Source organism: Vanessa cardui, chromosome 18 (genome assembly GCF_905220365.1).
Source record: "Vanessa cardui chromosome 18, ilVanCard2.1, whole genome shotgun sequence".
NCBI classification, from domain to species: domain Eukaryota; kingdom Metazoa; phylum Arthropoda; class Insecta; order Lepidoptera; family Nymphalidae; genus Vanessa; species Vanessa cardui.
This window is the reverse complement of record NC_061140.1, coordinates 9237439-9261319: the sequence shown is the minus strand read 5'-3', so window position 1 is coordinate 9261319 and position 23881 is coordinate 9237439. Positions and strand designations below refer to the sequence as shown.

Sequence of the window (23881 nt, the reverse complement as noted above, 5' to 3'; positions counted from 1 at the left end):
CCGATGATTTTAACCATAATGACCGGACTTCAGTTAAGAAGAAATAGTGATTATGAATAACATTTAAAATAGAATTTTGTCTTATCATCTTTTTTATAAAATATTATCCAAATAAATATGTTAAAGTACATCTGTGCACACTTCAAGTTTATTTTTACATGTTTGTTATGAAGACATTTTAATTAATAAAATAAAAATTTGTCTTATCCAGTCTTAAAACTAAAATAATACAACATTTTGTGTCACATACATATAGCATATATTAAAATATTATTATCATCACAATTGTCAATATGTAAAAATAGCACAATATTATCACTTTGGGGCAGTGTGGATCCATTGTGGGGAAGACACTTGCAACTCAATGCGTCTTACAGTTATAAGTTCATCGTCAATTTCATGTATGTTGTAGAACCTTTCCAATTCCTCGATAGCTTTATCTTCAAGCTACAAATAACAAATACACATTTTCGTTAGAAAATTTACTCAATTAACTATAAGACAGTATAATAAACTATTTGTAAACAATAATACCATATACTAAAATATAAAAAAATATATTTGTAAAGTCAATATTTAATTATAAGTTGTTAGCAAAAATTACTATAAAAATACTCCAAACCTGTGTCAAAGTTAGAGGTTTCGTCATGATCCTTGAGAGGTCATCTTTTTGCTTCTTCTGATCAGCTAAAATTGTATCAAATTTCATGGCACTCGGCTTATTAGGGCTACTATTAGCGATGGGTGTTTCACAAATCTTCCAGGGATTCTTTGGTTTGTCGGGAGGACTACCTATGTTAAGTTTATTGGAGAAGTAATCATCAAGAGTTTGAGGAGATGATTGTTCGTTAGCCAATTTTTTTCTTTGTTTCTGAGACAGTTTGGGCCCAACATGATTTATGACTAGATTTCTTTGACCCCAACATGATTCAGATAATGGTGATTCTTTGGGAGACACGGACATACGAGAGGTAGTCGGAGTCGAAGGTTCCTGAGAAATGGCACTAGATAAATTGTTCTTGGTGAGTTTCGTGAAAGAATTGGCGGGTGGTTCATTGAGAATGTCTTTAGCAGACGATATCGCTTTCAAGCGTGCTTGTACAACTTTCTGTTGTTTCTGCTGCGATGTTGGAACCTCAGTCCACTTTCCTGTATCTTGAGATTTCTTTTCTACACTTTTGGTAATAGCGCTGAGCGATAACGTGACGTCGCCAGATGTGTCGTGGGATAAGTCCAATGACGTCACCGAGCTGACAGATTCATATCTCCGCCTCGCTTTCTCGCTTTCGGTATATTCAATCTTCTTTTGTTTCTTTTTTTTATTAACTTCAATGATGCTGTCCTCCTTTTTAACGTCCTCATCTACAAAATCTAAATCCACTGGAAGTATTTTGACACATTCTTCGATAACTTCATCGCTGGGTGCATTGTAGAACGGGGTGATAACTCTCGATGACATAATGGGGTTGAACGTGCAGTAATACTTGGATATGTCCTCTAGTAAAGCTTCTTCCAGCAAGTCCAAGGACCTGTTCTCTAGGATACTGTTAACATTTAGGGATATGTATTCCATGCAACACTGTTTTAGTTGTGTCGCATTATACGTGTGTGCGAATTGACAGAGTTCGGTACAGTTCTTCAGTGATATCAGGTTAGCGAGGGCGATCTCGCACATTTCTCTGAGTCGGCCGATAAACAGCTGATCAGATACAATGAGCATGCTGCAAATGAAATCTATGCTGTCCGAGGTTTCAATTTCTGGACACTTGTCCGTGTACAGGAAGTTTATGACAGGTAGGAGTATTCCGTGATTAATCGGTAGCGTTACTTTAGATAGTAATTTGCTCTGAAATAAAAATTACTTATTAAAATACATTCTTTATTGAATAAATAAAATTTCTTTAATTTATTTAACTGCTGATCATAAGTATCTGAGGCTATTATTTACGCTATTAAGAAATTTCACTCTAGACTTAGTAGCAGTATTACGGGTCCATGTTACGAATGGCATGTAAACACACTCACATTAGTCCTGTGAATACGACTACCCCCGGTGTTGCCAGACGAATTATAAAGAAAAAAAACTTAAGTAGAAAAGATGTCTGCTGCATATAAGCATGCGCATTTTTCATCTCGCCAATACCGAAAATGAACATAGTCAAGTACATATAGTTACCTCAGTCCAGGAATGCATAAACATGCCATGGAAATACTCTAGCCTGGCCGCTAGGATACATTTATGAGCTGATATCAAAACGCCATCTTTGGAACAGACATTGGTGTCCACTAATTCTGAATAGCTCTCTCGGTCCCATGTAGGAGGACAGTTCTTAGTATGTGTTGCGCTTTCCTTAAGGCACACGACGCCATCCCTGTAACTTAAAATAAAATTATATGTTATATGTGTTTGATACTCCCTGTTCTACCGTTACAGCTTAACCGGCCCAGTATAAAGAACCTATGAATGCGGGTCCAAACCCAGGCAAGTATTACTGCATTTTCAAGTGCTTTACCTGTTCGACTGTGAACGAAAACATCGTTAGAAAACTTTCATATGTCTAAATAAACCGTTATTCTGTCACACGTGTATCCACCGACCTGCATTGGAGCAGCGTGGTGGAAGAAACTTCTCTCTAACCCACCTCGACAAAGGAAGAGGAGGCTTTAGCCCGTATTACAAGCTGTTACTACTACCATGCCCTGACTGGGCCAGTAGTGTTAAAACAGACTATATAAATGAACGAGTCAAGTTTATGGTAACATCTTAGACCCTATAGATAGTAATCACAACAGGAGAAAAGTAACACTAACCTATAAATATCGCATTGGTGTGCCAAGGGCTTATTTTGAAGGAAACAATAATTTGTAGCACATAAAGGTGTTGCCATGTTCAAACAAAAATGCTTATTAAAAATGTGCAAAATGCAAAGTGATTTGGTTTTAATTACATAACCTACACCAATGATATTCTAATAAACAGATATGTTATATCCATACTAAACAACAGAAAAAAGTGTGCCGCGCCGGGGACCGTTTATTTTATATTTCGTTACAAGTAAAGAGGATAGCTTGATAAAAACAATAAGTAAGAGGGATAACTAGATGTTTTAATTACGCAGAACATATTACTACGTAATTATGATGTATTATAACGCATTACCGCGTAAAACGACTAAAGGCAAACGTCCCAATTAGGACGTTTTCTAGTCTTCACTTTTTGCGCACCTATTGGACTTATTTAACACAGTTATGGAATTAACAGAAATACTCACTAGAATTTATCAAGTAGTTTATGCAATGCCATAACTTGCAGCCGTTTCGCTGTGGCTTGCACTAATTTGATTGGGTCGCAGAACAGATGTGTGCGCGGAGGTGTTTCAATGTTCCGACGGCGGTTACCTCTCTTCTTCTCCGTGTTCTTGTACACTTCAAATGCTGATATCTCTGCAGGATTTTCTGAACATATGTTTTATATTAAAGAAAGCTTTTATTCATTCAAAATGATACAAAAAAGAGTAAAATTTATAAATAATATCTTATTTATTATTAAGTTCAAATAGAAGAGTTACTATTTTATTGTTTAAATAAATATGTCACGTGAATCTTTTAAACTTTTTATTTAGAAAAAAAAGATTACTTTGTTTGTATTCAAACACTATTGAATAGTAAATGATTAATTATAATAATTAATGGTATAAGTAATTTCATGATATATTTGATTTGTTAATGCAATTATAACTGGCAACTTACCTATCAAATCAGTATCAATTTCAATTTCCTTCCCTTCATCTTCCTTCCCTTTCTTACTCGCACCGATCAGATCTTCCTTCCTTATTTTCAGCCCACATGCTCCTAGCTCAGCCACATCACACGTGCCAGTGTACATGAATCTGATGATCCTTTCGAATACTTCCGGGTGGACATTTTCTAAATTAATTATTGGTTTGTGCTCCTTTGTGCTTGTTTCTTGATATAGTTTGTACAAGTAATCGCTACTGGACGCTATTATGAAGATGTGGGCGGGGAAGTGTTTGGCGCCAACCTTGGTTTGGGGAAAAGTTTTATTATTAGCTAGCAACACAGTGTGCCAAATGGACAAACTTACCATAAAATTATAAGATACCATATGGACCATAAAAATGAAAACTATTGCGGCGTTTTCTGTAACTTTGAGAAAGGGACAATGTAACCGGAAATTATTTACATGAAACTTTAAGTTAAGAGATTAAATTAATTACTAAACATGTATTGTTGGTGAATACATTTATTAGGCAGTTTGTATTCTATGTTTTTATTTAATACCTTAAATATAACGTCATGTAGAATGTCATCTTCAGCAGCGGTTTCCAATAGACATTCCATGTGCTTGGTGAGACTCGATGGTGACAGGTCAGGAAGTGACGTCAGACCGCACGCCGGTTTCATCTGAAACGCATAAGCTACATTCAAAAAGACAACAGGTGTTGACAAGATAAATATCTATTTGGAAATATACACATAAGTGAATTTGTTGTTATTATATTAAATAGGCTATTTGACAATGCGAAAAATAAATTGTGAATCATTGTAATCAGTGTATATTATGAGTTTAAAATGGTTATTTACTAACGAAATTTAAAAATAATACATAATTTATTCAAAAATCCATAAATAAAAATGTATTTTTTCAAACATTTGTCATATGACACAAAATGCTCTTAATTGGCCGGGGTTATGATGAAGTCACTTTCTTGTAAACTTTGCTTTTCTACTATATGTACCACAGATTAAAATACAGGAAAGTGACGTCACCGACCCAATTGCAGCGCCATATTGTCCAAGTAGCGTTTTTGCGCGCTATTTAAATATGGAATTTTTAATATGATATTTTTCGGCAAATATGTACTAGAAATAAAAAACGCAACTTTTACTGGGTTCCTTCACTTCTACTAAATAATATAAAATGGATTTTAAAAACCAGTCAAATAGCCTATTGCATATAAAAATAGTGTTTAAACATTTTACCTGAAGGCAAGCAAAATTAAGTCCTTCGCTGTCCACATTTATTGCAACAGCTCTGTGTATATTCGGAATCTTGGTGATCCTAACCGACGTACAGTCGTCCTTCTCTAGGAACTTAACGAGAGCGGATCTGTTGTCCTTCTCTCGCTCCTTTCTGATTGGCTGCGAGGCCGGGGGCGTGGCCTTGCGGGAGATGTTGCCAATGAACGCTTCGCCGTGCTTTGTTGTGAAGTAGAGAGCGTCGTGTGTTAGAGACACGTGGGTGATTATTGTTTGGTGACTTAGACCAAACACGCATCTGTAAGTTAAAACGTTAATTGATATTATTGTGTTTAAAAAATACGAATATATATCAGATTTATTTCAATTTGCTTCATAATGCATTCAATGTAACTAAAGGCACAAGGGACATAACATATTAGTTCCCAAGGTTGGTGGCGCATTGACGATGTAAGGAATAGTTAATATTTCTTACACCTTCATTGTCTATGGGTGATGGTGGCCACTTACCATCAGATGGCCTATATGCTCGTCCGCCAACCTAGACCTTAAAAAATATGATTAAATAGTAATTAAATGAGAGCAATTTTTTTCATCGAATATTTAAAATACAAATTTAATAGAATACAATTTCTAATTAATATTAGAACTAATGTTACTATATGACTTTTATAAAGTTAAAAAGCAAATGAGAAAGAAAGTCTTTATTTATAAAGTACAGCTTTCTTTATTTAATAATACGCATTACTTTATTCTATATTTACCTGGTCAGTTTGTTGGTAGTGTCTTGCCATATCATAAGATGGCCCACGTTTGTTAGAAGCAGAACGGTGACACGGGAATATGAACCTTGTTCGCTTACCTTAGCTTCTACGCAAACTTGACGTATATTAATTTGCCTGAAAATCATTAATTATTTACTATCAACATTATATTATTATGCAAAGTTGTTAAACGTGTTAATTTCTTACATGAGTTAGAGATTACGAACAATTTCAGTATTGATTAAAGTACATTGACTCGTATTGATAACGTAAGAGGTTATCAAACAAAGATTCCTATGTAATATTTGAAAGCAACAGATTTATTCAAAGGCCAAACTTAACAGAAATTTCTAAAACGTAGTATGTACTTGGTAGTTAGGCCTTTATGATAACCTGCTAAGTAGGTACCACTTATTTATTACATATTCTAACACAATACTTAGTATTGTTGTATTATGGTTTGTAGGGCGAGTAAGTACAGCCACAAACAAGTAAACTTCCACGTACTATTTTATAAAAAAAATATATAGTGCCGTACATCATACATTTTACAAATATTTTAGGATGTTATAAAACTCGAAAACAAGGTACTAGAAATATATCTGCGTTTAACGAACAATGCAAAGTGTATAGCGCGGTAGTAATTAGTTACTTTAAGGCTTTTGTCATTATTCTTTTTTTAAGTACTTATTCTTGATATAAAAAGGACACGCAAATGGGCTATGGTTATTGATGTTATCTTTGAACATTAACGTAACTTACATCTAAATGTACTGTCGACAAAATAAATTGTACTTATACAGAGTACATAAATAAAATATCAAAAAAGGGACTCGATTGAAAACGAGATAGTCTTCTAAATGGGCTATGGTTATTGATGTTATCTGTGAACATTAACGTAACTTATATCTAAAGAGATATAAGTTACGTTAATGTTCAAGTACCTTTGTACTGTCGACAAAATAAACTGTACTTATACAGAGTACATAAATAAAATATCAAAAAAGGACTCGATTGCAAACGCGATAATTTTCTAAATAATAAACGTACTTGATGGCGATCTTCTTGCACAGATACTTGTGCAGTAAGTAGACGTCCCCGCGACTGGTCGTGATGACCGTCGCCGCGTCCGTGGCGTCCACGAGTTGGACGCTCGCTTCTTCTTTGTTATTCAACGATATACCAACCTGATCGAATTTAAAATACACTTTGTTTCAAGACATCTCTTACAAACCTAACAACTATATATTTTACAGGATAATCATGTCAAGAAGAAACCCGAAACTCGCCAGTTATTTTTTTACACACAATTAAAAAATTATAAAAAGTAGAGATTTGAATCATACACAAATGCTATACATCTTGTCTTAATTGGGAACACAATTTATTTGTGAGTTTGTGTTCTCTTTCTGTCTGAGTATGTAGTAGTAATTTCAGACAAGGGTCGTAGCCTCTTAGATCTTATGATCGGAGTTCATATACGAATAATATATACTCATCAGATATTCTACCGCTAAATAACAGTACGCAGTATTGTTGTGTTCCGGTTTGAAAGGTGAGTGAGCCAGTGTAACTACAGGCACAAGGGACATAGCATCTTAGTTCCCAAAGTTGGTGGCGCATTGACGATGTAAGGAATAGTTAATATTTCTTACAAAGTCATTGTCTATTAGTGATTGTGACACTTACTATCAGAACATAAAAAAAAAAGAAAAAAATATATGCATCCCAAAAAAGCAAACAAATGCCAATTTTACGTTCTTTATCATTTTGTATCGCATAATACGCGTTGCTTATAAATATTGATAATATAAGAACTTACCCTTTTCGGCAAAGGAACGTTTTTATCCTCCTGTGGATGTCCCAATTGGCCAACATTAACACCCCACGTGTAAACGGCGTGCTTATTCCAGACCACTGCATGAGAGCGTCCCGCGCAAACACCCAAAGGTTGCGAGATTTTTATGAGTGGTTTTACTGATGCCAGTTTGATTGTCGTTGGACTTTTGACACTTGACGGGCTAGGATTTTCAGTGTTGTTTAGCGAATATTGAATTACCTGTGTATATATGAAAAAAGTATGCATGGAAATATGCTCAGTGATATAACCTCAAAATTCACATTATTCAAGTAGAATACAACAACAACAGCCTGTAAATTCCCACTGCTGGACTAAAGGCCTCCTCTCCCTTTGAGAAGGTTTGGAACATATTACACCACGCTGTGCCAATGCGGGTTGGTGGAATACACATGTGGCAGAATTTTTATGAAATTTGTCACATGCAGGTTTCCTCACGATATTTTCCTTCATCACTGAGCACGAGATGAATTATAAAGACAAATTAAGCACATGAATCAGCTTGCCTGGGTTTGAACCCGCAATCATCGGTTAAGATGCACGCGTTCTAACCACTGGGCCATCTCAACTCTGACAAGTAGAATGAAACGTGTTAACTGTACGTACCGCACCACTCTGAAGCAAGAACACGGTGGATGTCAATGTAATGGCGACTTGTGTGCAAGGTTCCGGCAGTTTAAGTGGTGCTGGTCTGAGGGCTGTGATGTGAGGACCGCCCGCGCGAGCCGGTTGGCCGGCGCACCACACTTCACCGACATCACTTGTACCACAAACCCACACGCTATGGAATTTACCCAGGCACACCTGCAGAGTAAACCAAACCAATAATATATTTTAGGTAGGCGAGATAATACGGTGACGGTTTTCGATTGAAATTCATCCATAATTACAATCCCTAAGCTCACAATGAAATACTATTGTAGTTGAATAAGGAAAACGTGTTTATCCGTCAGTGTGAAGCGAAACGCAGGAGTATAATTTAAGTTTTAGAAATCTACTACATAACTTATATTATTTAATAGTAAATATTATGGAACTTTTAATTGTACAGTTTATTGTTATTTAGTAGGTTTGAAGCAGACACGTTATAGGTCTTAAGATAGTGCCAGATTATTCCAATCATTGTACTAAGAATGGAGTCGAATTACGCAACAAATATAAGGAAAATAATGGCTTTCAAGAATTTACCTACGATATCTAATGAAGAAACGACATTATTGGACTATTTTTTGTTTATATATTAAAAAAAACCTATCTCTGAGGCGATGGATATATGATTTTCGTAAATAACTATTCGTAACTGACGCCGTATATGGAAAGGACTTCCAGTTTATTCTTAGCTACTTTAATAAAATTCAAGAACATCTAAATTATCCGTTCTTGTTAATACCAGACGATTGCTCGATTTCTCAAAAACCAGCGCTGTGTGACCAATATTTTGACCCTACAGATATTTAAACAATATTTATATTTCTTAAAAAGTGTTAGGAATGGAAAGAAAATAAGAATATATTTTATTTAAATTGTGATTTAATGTTATGAGTATACATCGTGTCCCTAGCATACGCGTCCGGTGTGAATTTATACGTTTGAAGCGGATTGACAGCAGACACGACCCTGACGACTTTCTTCGGTGGATCAGCTACAAACAACATGTTATCCAAAGACGAGTTAGATGTTATTCCTGGATCCGGTTTTTCTGGACGCTTTGGTAAAAGAACGTTCAAATTTCCAGTCACAGCACCAATCAATGGCTCCCCTCTTATAATGCAATAAGCAAACAGTACCAAAATTGTATAACTGAGGGATAAAAGTATTATATAGAAAAATATCTTTCCTTTATTAGCAGCGATTGAATTTCGCAAAGCTTTGAAACAACTTCGATTTTTATTCGTTTGCACGTCTGGGCTGTGATCTATCGGACATTCCGGAGATACCGGCACTAAGCTCGCCTTATTAACCAACTTGCAACATTGAACGGGATACAGTTTATCCAAATTAGCTTGGTGCCATTTTGAGTCGATAAAATCTGTATAATCGACGGCCCCGCAACATTCATAGTTTATCATGATATAATTCCACGTTTGGGTTATAAGGTCATTTTCTTTGCCGTAATTCGTTCTAATAGTGGATTTCATAAAATCACGAGTCTTCTCATTATTCGTGTAAATATTATACATGAATGATATAAAGAATAGCCAGAAAGCTGTTGACGATAGCACAGTTACAAGAAATATGTAAGATTTTATAGCACATTTCATTTTACAGCCAGCTCCGAGGATACCACAACATGACGTCAGCACCGTTAAAATCGCTATTGGTATCAGAATAGAGGTCATTGGAGTGAACCATAGCTTTAGGTTGACGAAGTTCGCTATGGTTGATACGAGGGAACTCTTTGTCACCGTGTAGTTTACTTCGCGGAAGAAGTCCGTGTTTATGACACACCATACGCATACCGCACAAGTCACAACTCCGAAGAGAAAAAACAATATATTAGTAAATCCTAAACAGGTTCGAGGTAATCCTATTGTATGCATTTTATGAAGTTCCTAATGATTAGAAAACATTTTGTAATTTTTGATAAATGACCCTTCATATGGAATAAAAAATAATATTTTGACATTATATTACTTCAAAGAGGTTTGATATTAATTAGTCGTTTATTTATGTGCGAATTTATCTTAAAAGTAGTAGAATCTGATTGAACTTTTATACTGCTTTCGATTGTAACATTTATACGAATATTATAATTACGTAGGTAACTCAGCCTTTTTTTAATCTCGCTCGAAAAACTCATTACGCGTTTCCCCCTTATTAAGTAGGGGGTATGTGGGACCCAGAACTGCGCCCTAATACACCGGAATACCCACTAAAAAAACGGCTTAACCTCTCCCTCTTTTCAGCGGTCGCCACAGGATCGCTTTCGATACCGTGACGAAGGTAATTCAGCCTATCTGTTTCTCTTTCACGAACTTAACAGACTTTAATTAAATTTAGTATGAAAACTTTAGCTCCAAGGAAGAACATAGTCTACTTTTTGTATGCCTGGCAAACTACCCTAAAACGGGAACGAAACCGCGGATAACAACTAGTATTATTTCATAAATAATGAATTATGTTGTTACACCAATTAGAAGACCAGACCAACTATAGAAGTGCAGTTGATAGTGTATGCTTAAATTACTTAAAGATATAACACAATTTTTATATAAAACCTTAGTACAATATGAGTCAATATATATATTTTTTTATGTTACCTGTGGACATGTCATAAGTTTATATTTCTTACCTGTTTCACATTGGCGTTATCGCGACTGAAGCAAGTCAGAAGATCAGGTATGTTCCTGGGTTGATGAGATCCAGTGCCGAGGGTATAATTGGAGTTGCTGCCCCATACATATGCATCACAAGGCTCAGAGCCAGTGAGCTTGTACATGTAATGCTTGTCTAGCATAGCATGGTCAATGGCCTTATAATCATCCTTGTCTAGGATATCCGTGTTAACACCTAAAAAAGTATAATAAAAATTGAAATTTAAGATACAGATACTCACACACTCAAGAAATTATAATGATTTTTATTCCCTATAAATAAATAAGTGATATCACTCAAGATTTTTATTTAGTATTGTATACATATTTTCATTTGAGAATATCAAAAGCCACACAATGAAAAATTTTCAACATATTATTATAACACTTACAATTTGAAAAGTTAAGAACTGTATGAATTCTCATACAACAGCTGAACTATTTTAAATGATATGATACTATGTATGATAACAATGTTGTTTTATTTATTACATACCAAGTTTCATGAGGGAGACGGCTGAATGTATTTGTCCGTAGAAAATACTTCTGTGCAATGGTGTATAACCAGATTCACGGTCCTTTGCGTTTATAAAAGCATCGGATGAATGACGCAAAAGCCATTCCATCAAACCATTTCTGCCTCTAGATGCTGACATATGCAGAGCAGTGCGGCCCTGGAAATCAATTTTAGATTATAATTGTCATTGACATAAGATTAATTATTTAAAAATAATAAAAGTAGGTATTCTCTTATTTTCGTAGGAACGAAAAAAACAATTTCATTCTGTCACACACTATTTTAACACACCCACTTAATATACTTTGTTACTTAACAAAGTAAAAAGTACCCTACATTTTATATTCATTCATATTACATTGTACATAACATATTTATATATTAGTAAATTATATATTTGTAATATATATATTAGTAACAGTCATTGAAATCACCATAATGTGTTAAATAATTTTAAATTGCAATAAAAAAGAAAATGTCTGTATATCATAATTAATATATGAATCTTACCTCAAAATCGAATGCTTTAGCAAAATTCGCACAAGTTGTTTTAATAAAGCTGGCAAGTGCTTCATCGCTTACAGCTCGCTTGGTAATTGCACTTGTTAGCGTCTGACCATGAATTCTCGACTTACAACTTCTTGTGCAATCTATATCTTTTAACTTACTCATGTTTTCTATTTAATATTTTCCAATCAAAATAATTAGATATCTAAGTACAAATAATATCTCTATACAGGTACAGATTAGATATGGAATATGTTTAATGTTTTACCTAATGAGCAATGATACAGGGGTGGCTATGCCGGACCCCACAAAGGGTCACAAATTTTTAACACACCATAATTGCAGCGGTAACAATCTGAAAAAATAACACAAGATAAGGATTCAATTAATAATTTTCATAACAATTTAGATTCTAGAATTCTTACAATATTTTATAATTGTATTTATGAACATTTTTTTATTAGTGGTAAAATATGAAAAATCATACATAAAATATAAATACATATTAAAATAAGTGTAATTATGATTTGAATTCCTCGGGGTTTTTTACGTGTATTATAAAATATGAGTCGTTTTAGGAAAGAGACCAAGAGACTCACGAAATAAGATTTTAATGGCGAAAAGTTAATAGTATTTATACTTGATTTATTATTAGATAATATTTAAAGTATTATATTACATTTGTCTTTGGCATTGAGTTCATTTTATATATAGAAATTTAAAATACGTAAATATTTCAGTACCTTTACATGAAAACAGCTGTACAATTGATTACAAATTCGGAGTTGATCAAACACATCATATTTTACGTGTGATACTTTAAAAACCGGTACATAAACAATAACCAGTTATTATTATATTAACATTAAATATCTTTTAAATTTTATCTAACTTTGTAAATCTACAATTTTAGGCATTAGATCACCTTGACAAAAAGTCAAATTCTATCAAATTTATGTCAAAAGCAAAACTCGAAACTGTCAAATTACAATTCCACAACACGATGAAAATTGAAATGTTGGAACTTGGAAGTTTCAATTTTATGAACGTCAGGAAATTAGTATTCTTATGTGAATAGTGAATACTTTAAAAAGCAACACATAAAATATTTATCAGAAACCATTACGTACGTTTTCCTTTAATATTAATAACTATATTCTTATCAATTATTTCATCGTATTGATAAAGTTTATCATATTACTTTGTGACTGGGAAATGATTAGCTACTAAAAATAATACTTAAAAAAAATCAAATAAGCCTATGTGATATTTAATTGTTACAATAATATGAAATATTAAATAACATATGTTTAAATAATCTGTGCAAATTTTAAAACGTCAAAGTTGTCAAATATCAGATGTTCATCTTGTTGGGTAATCACACGAAAACATTTATTTTCGTAGCTTGAAAAAAAAGATAATAACAATGTTTAAAGCATTAAGTGCGACGACAAGGTTGTCTAGAACAACCCTATCCAGGTCTGTGTAACATTAATGTTATATATCTAATTGTAGTTTTGTCATTCTTTTCTTTTCTAATATCTCTTTTAGGGCTTTGCCTTCTTTTTCAACTTCATCTGCACGCCTAGCTACCGAAGACCCCATCAGCAAAAAAGAGGCTCCAATTATTGACAACGAAACTGTGCTTGCTCTGCCTGAAGAAATCAAAGAGAAAACGGTCCATGACGCTACTATCACAGTTTCTACCAAGGTAATAGAATACTCCATGTTGTACAGAGCAACATAAATAAGACGAATGTGTTAAGCCGGTCAAACTACAATTTCGCCAATGTATACTTCAATTCAATACCATATGATCCTTTTTTTGGACATAATAATACATATAGATGATGATTTTGATACACATTACTTGAAATCTGGGAGCAATGTTAAAAGTAATAAACCTTATTTCCTTTAACAGTCATTTTGACACTATATATCTATTTAATTTTTATAACTTTGTTCTTAAAATATTGCACTTATTAGTTTGGAACAATCATTTAAAAATACTTGAATAATATGAATATTAATTCCCTGAAATAATTTTAAATTGCAGGTTGATGTATCGCCTATAACTGGTGTTCCTGAGGAGCATATCAAAACACGAAGAGTTCGTATTTACCAACAGCCGAAGAATGCAATGCAAAGTGGTACCAGTAATATTCACCATTGGGAAATGGAATTTGACACACGCCAACGTTGGGAAAATCCTCTAATGGGCTGGACCTCAACAGGAGACCCATTGTCCAACATGAAAATTCAATTTGCAACACCCGATGAAGCAATAGAACACTGCGAAAAGAATGGCTTAACCTGGTACTTGGATGTACCTAAGGTTAAGAAAGAGTTAAAACCCAAGAACTACGGATTAAATTTCTCATGGAATCGTCGTACCAGAGTCTCTACCAAGTAGATCAAGCCCAGAATAGCAATATTTAATTCTATTTGTAGATGTATTGCAAAAGTAATTTCAGTTGACCATTTGACTAAAATTACTAGTGTAAAATTCTTACTACAATAAATGTAATTAGTTTGTTGATTAAACATCCCCAATAGCAAATAAATTTTTTAAGGCTTTTTATTTTTCTTTTGTTAATTTATGAATACTTACAATTGTTTGCAAATTATCAGCTAAATTGTATTTGGCAATGTATGGCCTGGCAGGTTTTATAAATTTGCCAATAAAATATAGAATTTGTTAAATTGAAGTTACTTTTATTCACTGAATATTATTTAAACTTAATTATAGGTAGCAAAAGTAAAGAAACTGTTACTGATTAGGAAATTAAAATACCCTTACCTAAGAAGAGGAATCGATATGTATAGAATGTAGATATCTAATGGCAGTGTCGAACGCGAGACATCGCTAAACTGGACAATATATTATGTCGCAGCCAACTGGTTAATTAATTACATATTCGACTTAACAAAATCAAAACCTCCATCAATCAAATCAAATGCAATGAGATTTAGAAACAATTTTGTTAATCGTTATATTCCTAACAATTGTCTTGTAATTTTTGATACATAACGCTCCTGAATGGTCGGGGTTATGAATTATAATGACGTCACATGCTCATTAACATCGTATGATTACTGTATGTGGATTATATGTGCCAAAGATGAAATACAGGCAAATGACGTCACTGAGACCATTGCAGCGGCATGTTGCCGTCTTCGCGCGCTATTTAAATATTGAATTTTTATTTGATATTTTTCCGCAAAAAGGTTTGTAGTAGAATTTAAAAAAGAACTTTTACTGGGTTAACCTCTATTTATTAATATAAAATGGATTTTAACAACAATCATATAGCCTATTGCTACCACAAGAACCGTTGTTGTTGTAGCTTATTGATTGAAATATCGACTAAGATCCCAGAAGATCTTTTTTATATCTTCCTAGTACGCCAAACATGCGAATTGTTAACACATTCTCTTATTCCATTATGATCTATTTCGAACAAGATTGACATAGGTTTAAGTATTTTTGTTTTAGTTCGGTTCAGATTTGTATTATGTACATAAAGATTAATTAATAAAAATTTTAACAAAAAGAAAAACCGACTTCAAACAAAACACTATTTTAAAACAAATAAAAATGCACTAAAAAGTAATTGTTCAAACAGATTACATACATGTTTACAGTCCACTTATTATTAATGTTTTCTTTAGTTTCAAATAAACCTGCGTACAAGCTACACGTCCTTTTATTTAAAAAATCACCGATCAAACAAAATTAAACCCAATATCATAAACATTTGGTCCATAATCGATCCGGATAGTGTTTAATGGTTATTATCTCCGGCCGCCGCACGAGAACAAAAGATTTTTTTACTGAGTTATAGAAGACGCCCGGTGACTTGTTTACAGAAATTGCGACGTGCTAGTTATGAGACAATATAAGTGAACGAGTTGTTATTGATTTAAATTAAAAAATAGAAATAAACTTTAGTATCAACGATATTTGCTTCCTACGTACATATATGTGATATTCAGTGATTTTTATGAGTGATTAAAATAAAAGTTAAAAACTTTATTGCGGAACTTGAGAGTATTACGCAAAACAAGTAATCGATCGGAATATTATCGAGACTACTGCGTGAGTTTATTTGTTACTACTATGGAGGCACTTTATTCATTACAAGATGAGTTGTTCGACAATTTAGTAAAAGCGGAGAGAAATTTTAAGAAGACTGGGAAAGAAAGAATTAGACGTCAGTATTTAGAAACGAGATTAGAGGTGTTAGAACAACTATTTAAAGATTTTAGAGAAACACACAAGGAGATTGTTGTTAAAGGGAAAAATAAGAAAGAAGCATATTTTACAGAAGGAAAATATGAGACATTTGAGGAGTTATATATGCAGTATAAATCGAGTTTACTAGAAACCTTGCAACAGTTTTTGCCGCCAGTTTCCGACTTATCTTACACAGCAGCTACTGTTAAAGCGAAAGAAAATTGCAGTGATGTTAAACTACCTCGCATACAACTACCTACTTTTGGGGGTAACTATGAAGAGTGGCAAACGTTTTACGATATGTTTTCCTCTTTAATACACAATAATAAGAGTATTTCATCGGTACAGAAACTGCATTATCTTAAATGTAATTTGAGTGGAGAAGCGTTAAATCTGCTGAGTAATTTCACAACGACTGATGCCAATTATGAGGAAGCATGGAAGCACTTAGTTCGGCGTTATAATAACAAGCGCTATAATTGCAATGTTGTTATGAGGTCTTTATTCGCTACAAAAAAAATTCATAACGAGTCAGCCAATGCAATTAGGAGTTTATTGGATACAACGTCTACCTGTCTTAAATGTTTAGAGAATTTGGGCATTAAGACTGAGACTTGGGACACAATTGTCGTTTACTTAGTTGTGTCTAAATTGGACACGGAATCTATCAAACAATGGGAGCAGCATTTAAACACGAGAGGTGATGAGTTGCCCACTTGGATACAATTGAGAGATTATTTAGAATACAGATTCCGCTCCTTGGAAATGATAGATACGAACGGAAAACGTGATATGCAAGCTAAGCCTGCGATTAAATCAAAATCATTTCATGCATCAGTAGAGAAGGAGAAAGAGGACAAGGCTAAGTCTAAACAAGAGTGTCCGTTGTGCCACGAAAGTCATTATATCAACCAATGCAAGCGTTTTAGTCTTATGAAACCTAAAGAAAGACAGGCTTTCGTTCAAACAGCTAAACTATGTTTTAATTGTCTAGTACCAACTCATGCGGTCATAAAGTGTCGTCAACCATTCAGTTGTAAAAAATGTGGAAGGAGACATCACACGATGTTACATTTTGAGAGAGATAACCAGGAAACAACCAGAGAGCAAGCAACTGTAGTGCCATCGAGTGAAACACATCATGAGAGAGCGAGTACATCACGAGGTGATACAAACATAACTGCTACATTTTCTAGAAGGGAGCTACAACCCAACAGCGTGCTACTTGCGACGGCTAAGGTCAAGGTATTTCATTCTAATGGTCTTAAGTATATTATTCGTGCTTTAATTGACCAAGGGTCTCAGGCATCTTTTGTATCCGAGTCTACTGTGCAATTATTAGGTCTTGTACGTAAACCAGTGAGTGGCTGGGTGTCAGGGTTAGGAGATGGTCGTATGAAAATTAAACACACAGTTTTACTTCACTTGGAATCGCGTCATAATCCTACTAGTTATATCATAGTTAAAGCTTATGTATTGCATTCTTTAACGTCACTACTACCATCAACCAAATTGAATATTCCTAAATGGGTGGAAATGGACAATCATTCTTTAGCAGATCCTACATACGCTGTGCCAGGTAAAATTGACATATTACTAGGTGCAGAGATTTATAGTGTAATACTACTTGATGGTGTTATTAAGCATCCTGATTGTAATATATTAGCACAAAATACGTTGTTTGGATGGATTTTGTCAGGAAAAATGTCAAAAGGACCTCAAGCTTTAGTAAAAGATAATTTTAATAGCATGCATTTACAGATAAAAGAGGACGAGCTGCTTAAGAAATTTTGGGAGATGGAAGATGAGCCTAACTTGGTAAGGAAGGAGATGACTGATAGTGAGAAGGTATGTGAGGATTTGTTTAATTTAACTACAATAAGAGATAAAGAAGGAAGATTCATAGTGAGATTACCCTTTGCAACGGAAAATCCTAAATGTATGTATGGCAATACAGAAGAGAGAGCAATAAAAAGGTTAGAATATTTGGAGAGAAAGCTATTAAAAGATCCAAAGTTGAGAGAAGAATATAATAAAGTTATGAGTGAGTATTTGAGTATGAATCATATGAGAGTGGTGTCTGAGAGTGAATTACAGAATCCTAAAGTTGTCTATCTTCCTCACCATGCTGTAGTGAGAGAAGACAAAGACACTACAAAAGTAAGAGTCGTTTTTGACGCTTCGAGCAAGGGTGACAATAGCGTGTCACTAAACGATGAGCTTCTTGTTGGGCCAAGGTTACAACAAGATTTGAGGCACATATTGATGAGATGGCGTCATCCTAAAATATGTATCGTAGCAGATATTGTCAAAATGTATCGGATGGTGAGAGTGGCTGAGGAAGACACTGAATTCCAGAGATTAGTCTGGAGGTTTAATCCAACAGAGCCCATACAACGTTACAAATTATTACGTTTAACGTTCGGTACAGCATGCGCACCATATTTAGCCGTGAAGGTATTGCATAGACTAGCTGAGTTGGAAGGGAAGAAGTATCCATTAGCTGCGAGCATTACAAAACAGTGTTTCTATATGGATGATTTAATGACGGGAGTTGACACAGTTCCTGAGGCAATGCAAGTTTATGAGGAGATGAATGAGCTAATGAGGAGGGGTTGTTTTGAGTTACAAAAATGGAATAGTAACAATGAGGAGTTTTTAGAGCGTATTGGTAGGACTGAGTTGAATGAAAGACAAACTATAAAGTTAAATGATTTGATAAAAGTACTAGGGTTGAGTTGGAACAGAAGGAATGATAATTTTGAATACGTGTTAAACTTACCTGAACATAAAGATTTAGTCACTAAGAGACATATATTATCTGAAGTCGCGAAATTGTATGACCCCTTAGGTTGGATTGCCCCTGTGGTCGTTAATGCTAAGATTTTAATTCAAAAGTTGTGGAAGTCAGGTCTTGAGTGGGATGAGTGTTTGACAACTGAATTGCTTTGTGAGTGGCTAAGTTACAGACAAAAGTTAATAGATTTGCAAAATATCAAAATACCTAGATGGATAAATTTCACGCGAGATTGTAAAAGAGAGTTGCACGTATTTTCAGACTCTTCAAAATCCGCTTATGCGGCAGCAGTCTATATTCGGGTAGTTGATAGTTCAAATAAAGCGTATGTACATCTTCTGACTGCGAAAACTCGAGTAGCCCCAATCGTAAAGGAGGTTTCCATTCCCCGGCTTGAATTGTGTGGTGCCACCTTAGCAGCCAAGCTTATTAGTGAGGTATCACAAGTTCTAGATATACCCAAGGAACATCTCTATGGATGGACCGACTCCACCATAGTGTTAGCATGGCTGAAGGGAGGCTCAAGTCGATGGGTAACATTCGTTAGTAACAGAGTATCCACTATATTAAATATTATGGACTATAATCAGTGGAATCATGTCTCATCGGAAACAAACCCTGCGGACTGTGCTTCACGTGGTCTGCAGCCTAAAGAGTTGAGTGAGCATGCATTGTGGTGGAGAGGACCGCAGTGGTTATCAGAAACTACCATGCCTATAAATATGAAACTGATTGAAGACACCCATGAAGATGAACGAATCCAATCTTTAACTGTTATATCTCATGTTGATGAAGATTTATTTTGGTTAAAATATTCATCGTTAAATAAACTATTAAAGATTGTATCATATTGTAGACGAATTTTGAATTTTAAATTAAACAAGGATATTAGACCTAAACTACCTAAATTTATTACACCAAGAGAAATGAGCGAAACATTATTATTATGCATTAAACAAATACAAGAGCGTGAGTTTTCATTCGAAATAAAACAGTTAAAGATTCGAGAATATGTACCTAAGAAGAGTAAATTACGATCTCTTTGCCCCTTTTTAGATCAGAAAGGGATACTTAGAGTCAGTGGACGCATAGCACAATCAGACGCATGCTATGATACAAGACATCCGATAATTATGCCTGGTAAACATCAATTTACCAAGGTTTTAATTGCGCATGCGCATGAAAAAACGTTGCACGGTGGTCCACAAGTCATGTTAAACTTTTTAAGATCCAAGTATTGGATCTTACGTGCTAAAGAGCGTGTTAAAAAATATTTCAGAGAATGCACTATTTGTTTAAGATATTCAACAAAAAAAATTACTCCGATTATGGGTTTGCTCCCAGAGGCAAGAGTAAAACCTAGTAAACCATTCAAGTCTACTGGCGTGGACTACTGTGGCCCTGTCTTTATCAGATTCTCACCAGGTCGAGGAGCAAAGTCTTATAAAGGTTATATTTGCATCTTCGTATGCATGGTGACACGAGCAGTCCATTTAGAAGCAGTGACCGATATGACTGCCAAAGGCTTTATTGCTGCCTTTAGGAGGTTCACAGCTCGACGAGGCCATTGTCAAGATTTATATAGTGACAATGGCACTAATTTTGTCGGTGCGGATAAACAAATGCGAAACATGTTTAATACTGCCCAATCTTCTCTTCCGGGAGAAATAGCAGAATTACTGTCTTTAGAAAAAACTACCTGGCACTATATCCCTCCTCACTCACCTAATTTTGGTGGGTTATGGGAATCATCGGTACGCAGTACTAAGACCCATTTGAAAAAGGTGGTGGGAAATAATACCCTTACCTACGAGGAAATGTCCACTGTCCTGGCGCAAGTGGAGGCGTGTTTAAATTCCAGACCGATTTCTTTGATGAGCGATAATCCACATGACCTTCTACCCTTGACACCAGGTCACTTTTTGGTAGGTGAACCATTGTTAAATATTGCAGATGAGGATTACACTAATTGTAATGTAGTTGGTTTGGATAGGTGGCGATTAATGCAAAAGATTGTAACAGATTTTTGGCGTAGGTGGTATAAGGAATACCTAGTTAATTTAAATCAAAGGTATAAATGGAACACAAAACGTAACGAACCAGAAATAGGCGATATTGTTGTCTTAAAGGAAGACAATTTACCGCCAGCTAAATGGTTACTTGGTAAGATTATCAACAAATATCCTGGACCTGATAACGTAACTCGTGTCGTATCTATAAAGTGTAAAACCGGAGTACTGAAACGTCCAGTGAGCAAAATTTGTATTTTAACTAAATAAGATTGATTTGTTATATTTACTGTAAAAGTTCTAGTTTATACCTATAGATATTTGTATTTGTGAAACTTTATCAATGTTATTCAACCTGTTCTGTGTTCGATACATACTTGAATGTGTTTACATCTTGAATATCAGTAAGATTTATTCCATTAAGATTTGTCATTAGTTTTATGTACAATTATTAAGGAGTTAAGTTAATGCGTGTTTACATCTATGAGTTATTTTTTTGTTAAAATGTACTTAAAGAACTATGTTCTTTGGCGGGCGGAATGTTCAAACAGATTACATACATGTTTACAGTCCACTTATTATTAATGTTTTCTTTAGTTTCAAATAAACCTGCGTAAAAGCTACACGTCCTTTTATTTAAAAAATCACCGATCAAACAAAATTAAACCCAATATCATAAACAGTAATAATAATAATTGCATATTTAACATATTTTTTAGAGTCCTCCTAGGTAAAATGAAATGAAAAATATTAGACTACTTAAAAGTCAATTTACGATTATATAATGTAGTTGTAATTGATGATTTGATGGCGGCATAACCATCAACAAAATAGTCGTAGCTAAATACCACAGACCGATGACGGGCAGCAGCGTCACCGGTGCGAGAAGCTACGTCCTGCGATCGCCTACACGCCTGCCCAGCGTGGCGATTATTATAGGCAATAGCCTCCACATGCAGTACTCACGCAAGCCACGGCCCCCAGTTCCCGGCAGCCCCGCTATTTCTCATTATTATATATTATTATTAATACAAATATTTAAATTAATATATCCTGCGTGGAAGTCAAGAGGTATTAATTCCACGCTTTTTTATCATCTACTAAATCTTGTATCGAGTACTACGCCTTTTTTACCAATGTATTTTTTATTAACGATTTGAATTTACGAAACGGCAAAGTTAAAAATGTCTACGGATTTTATTATAGAAACGGATACCTTGCCCCAAGAAAGATTTATTGACTTTGCGGAGTCGGGAACTTGGCGTTATAAGCTTATCCTTACTCCTAATTCATATACAATGATTACCACTGATTTTATCAAAAATCAAAATCAATGTATACTTTATTCAAGTGGGCTTTTACAAGCACTTTTGAATCGTCATTTAACAATTAAGTGAAGCTACCACCGGTTCGGAAAGTAGATTCTACCGAGAAGAACCGGCAAGAAACTCAGTGGTTACTCTTTTTCAACATTTAAAAAAATACAGTCATGTTAGTTAATACAATTATTAAATTAATATATCCTGCCTGGAAGTCAACAGGTATTAATTCCACGCTTTTTTATCATCTACAAAATCTTGTTTCGAATAATACGCCTTTTTCACAATGTATTTTTTATAAATGATTTGCATTTACGAGACGGCAAAGTTAAAAATATCTGTGGAATTTTATTATAGAAATTGATACTTTGCCCCAAGAAAGATTTATTGACTTTGCGGAGTCGGAAACTTGGCGTTATAAGCTTATTCTTACTTCTAGTGCATATACAATGATTATCACTGATTTTATCAAAGTGATCAATGTTACTGTGAATAAACATAATATTGTTGTAAATATATTGTGACGTAATGGTGAGTATTCCTACTTTCTTAAAAATCCCGAAGAGAGTCTCTAGCTCCAAGATTATAAATAGACCGGATTGCTCTCTATTGTAAAATAAAGATAGATTCAATATGTGCAGCGTTACTCCTAAGGAATATGCCATATGACATAATACTGTAAAAATAACCAAAATAAACTAAACGAGCGGTATCAATATCAGCTATTTGTCTAACTTTTCTAACCGCGTATGCCGCGGAGCTGAGTCTTTCTGCTAGGGATGATAAATGGGGACTCCACTGAAGTCTGGAATCCAATTCTATTCCCAAGAACACCGTAGTATCGGCTACATCAAGCCGGCCACCGCTTAAAGATATATTATAATTTTGCTTTCTAACATTGGGTAAGGTAAAATACATTTTGTTTTTTGAGCATTCAAAACCAAATTATTTACTTCAAACCAATCGTGTATCTGTGATAATGCACCGTCCACATCGTCATAAGTCTAAGTATATCACCAATAGTTGTATTAGACACGTATGTTTCTTGACATTCCATATTCTGTGGCATGTGGTCAGGTATCATTAAGGCCACCCATCAAATTAGATAAGTACTAGCAAGCCAGGGCGGCTTCGCACGGGTACTTGATATGTGTCGTTATTTTATGAACAACATATAGTACGACACAACTTAGATGTAGCATCGGTTTTCACACAATTCGTACAACCGATTAATGTCGATTTATATAAGCAATAAAAATAGCTCACTATCGCACCATTCGACGCTATTCGTCGCTGTAGATTCTCGCGTTAGTTCAACCCGAGAAGGCAAGTGTGAAATTGCCGAATATATTAGGTCATATAATATTAGAAGTTATTACGTTTACGATCATAAAAACATAAGAAATAAATATTGATAATTTGGGAAGGCGTACTTCATTCAGATGTGATCGGTTTTACGAATTTTGCCGATGCTACATCTAAGTTGTGTCGTACCATGCATAAAATCATTATAAATTGTAGCCTATGTGTTATTCTGATATACCTATATTACTGTCCT

At 34.5% G+C, this 23881-nt stretch overlaps 3 protein-coding genes across 3 annotated transcripts; 2 read left to right on the top strand and 1 right to left on the bottom strand.

The window, feature by feature from the left end:
- Positions 1–239: 239 nt before the first annotated feature.
- Positions 240–12928, bottom strand: LOC124537210 (inhibitor of Bruton tyrosine kinase). The gene is made up of 15 exons (XM_047113964.1): positions 12705–12928; positions 11965–12316; positions 11434–11611; positions 10916–11133; positions 8230–8427; positions 7588–7824; positions 6816–6952; positions 5766–5900; positions 5005–5299; positions 4303–4425; positions 3751–4042; positions 3273–3456; positions 2177–2378; positions 623–1846; positions 240–447 (listed from the first exon to the last, which is right to left on the bottom strand). The coding sequence occupies exons 2-15, from the start codon at positions 12124–12126 to the stop codon at positions 316–318; spliced, it is 3717 nt and encodes a 1238-aa protein (XP_046969920.1). The 5' UTR covers positions 12127–12316; positions 12705–12928; the 3' UTR covers positions 240–315.
- A 351-nt stretch (positions 12929–13279) lies between these two features.
- LOC124537512 (NADH dehydrogenase [ubiquinone] iron-sulfur protein 4, mitochondrial) lies at positions 13280–14542 on the top strand. Its single transcript, XM_047114385.1, has 3 exons — positions 13280–13440; positions 13513–13672; positions 14018–14542. The coding sequence occupies exons 1-3, from the start codon at positions 13388–13390 to the stop codon at positions 14372–14374; spliced, it is 570 nt and encodes a 189-aa protein (XP_046970341.1). The 5' UTR covers positions 13280–13387; the 3' UTR covers positions 14375–14542.
- A 1539-nt stretch (positions 14543–16081) lies between these two features.
- LOC124537574 lies at positions 16082–19301 on the top strand. The gene is made up of 3 exons (XM_047114448.1): positions 16082–16466; positions 16788–18778; positions 19257–19301. Exons 1-3 carry the CDS (start codon positions 16082–16084, stop codon positions 19299–19301), a joined length of 2421 nt encoding a protein of 806 aa, XP_046970404.1.
- Positions 19302–23881: the final 4580 nt, after the last annotated feature.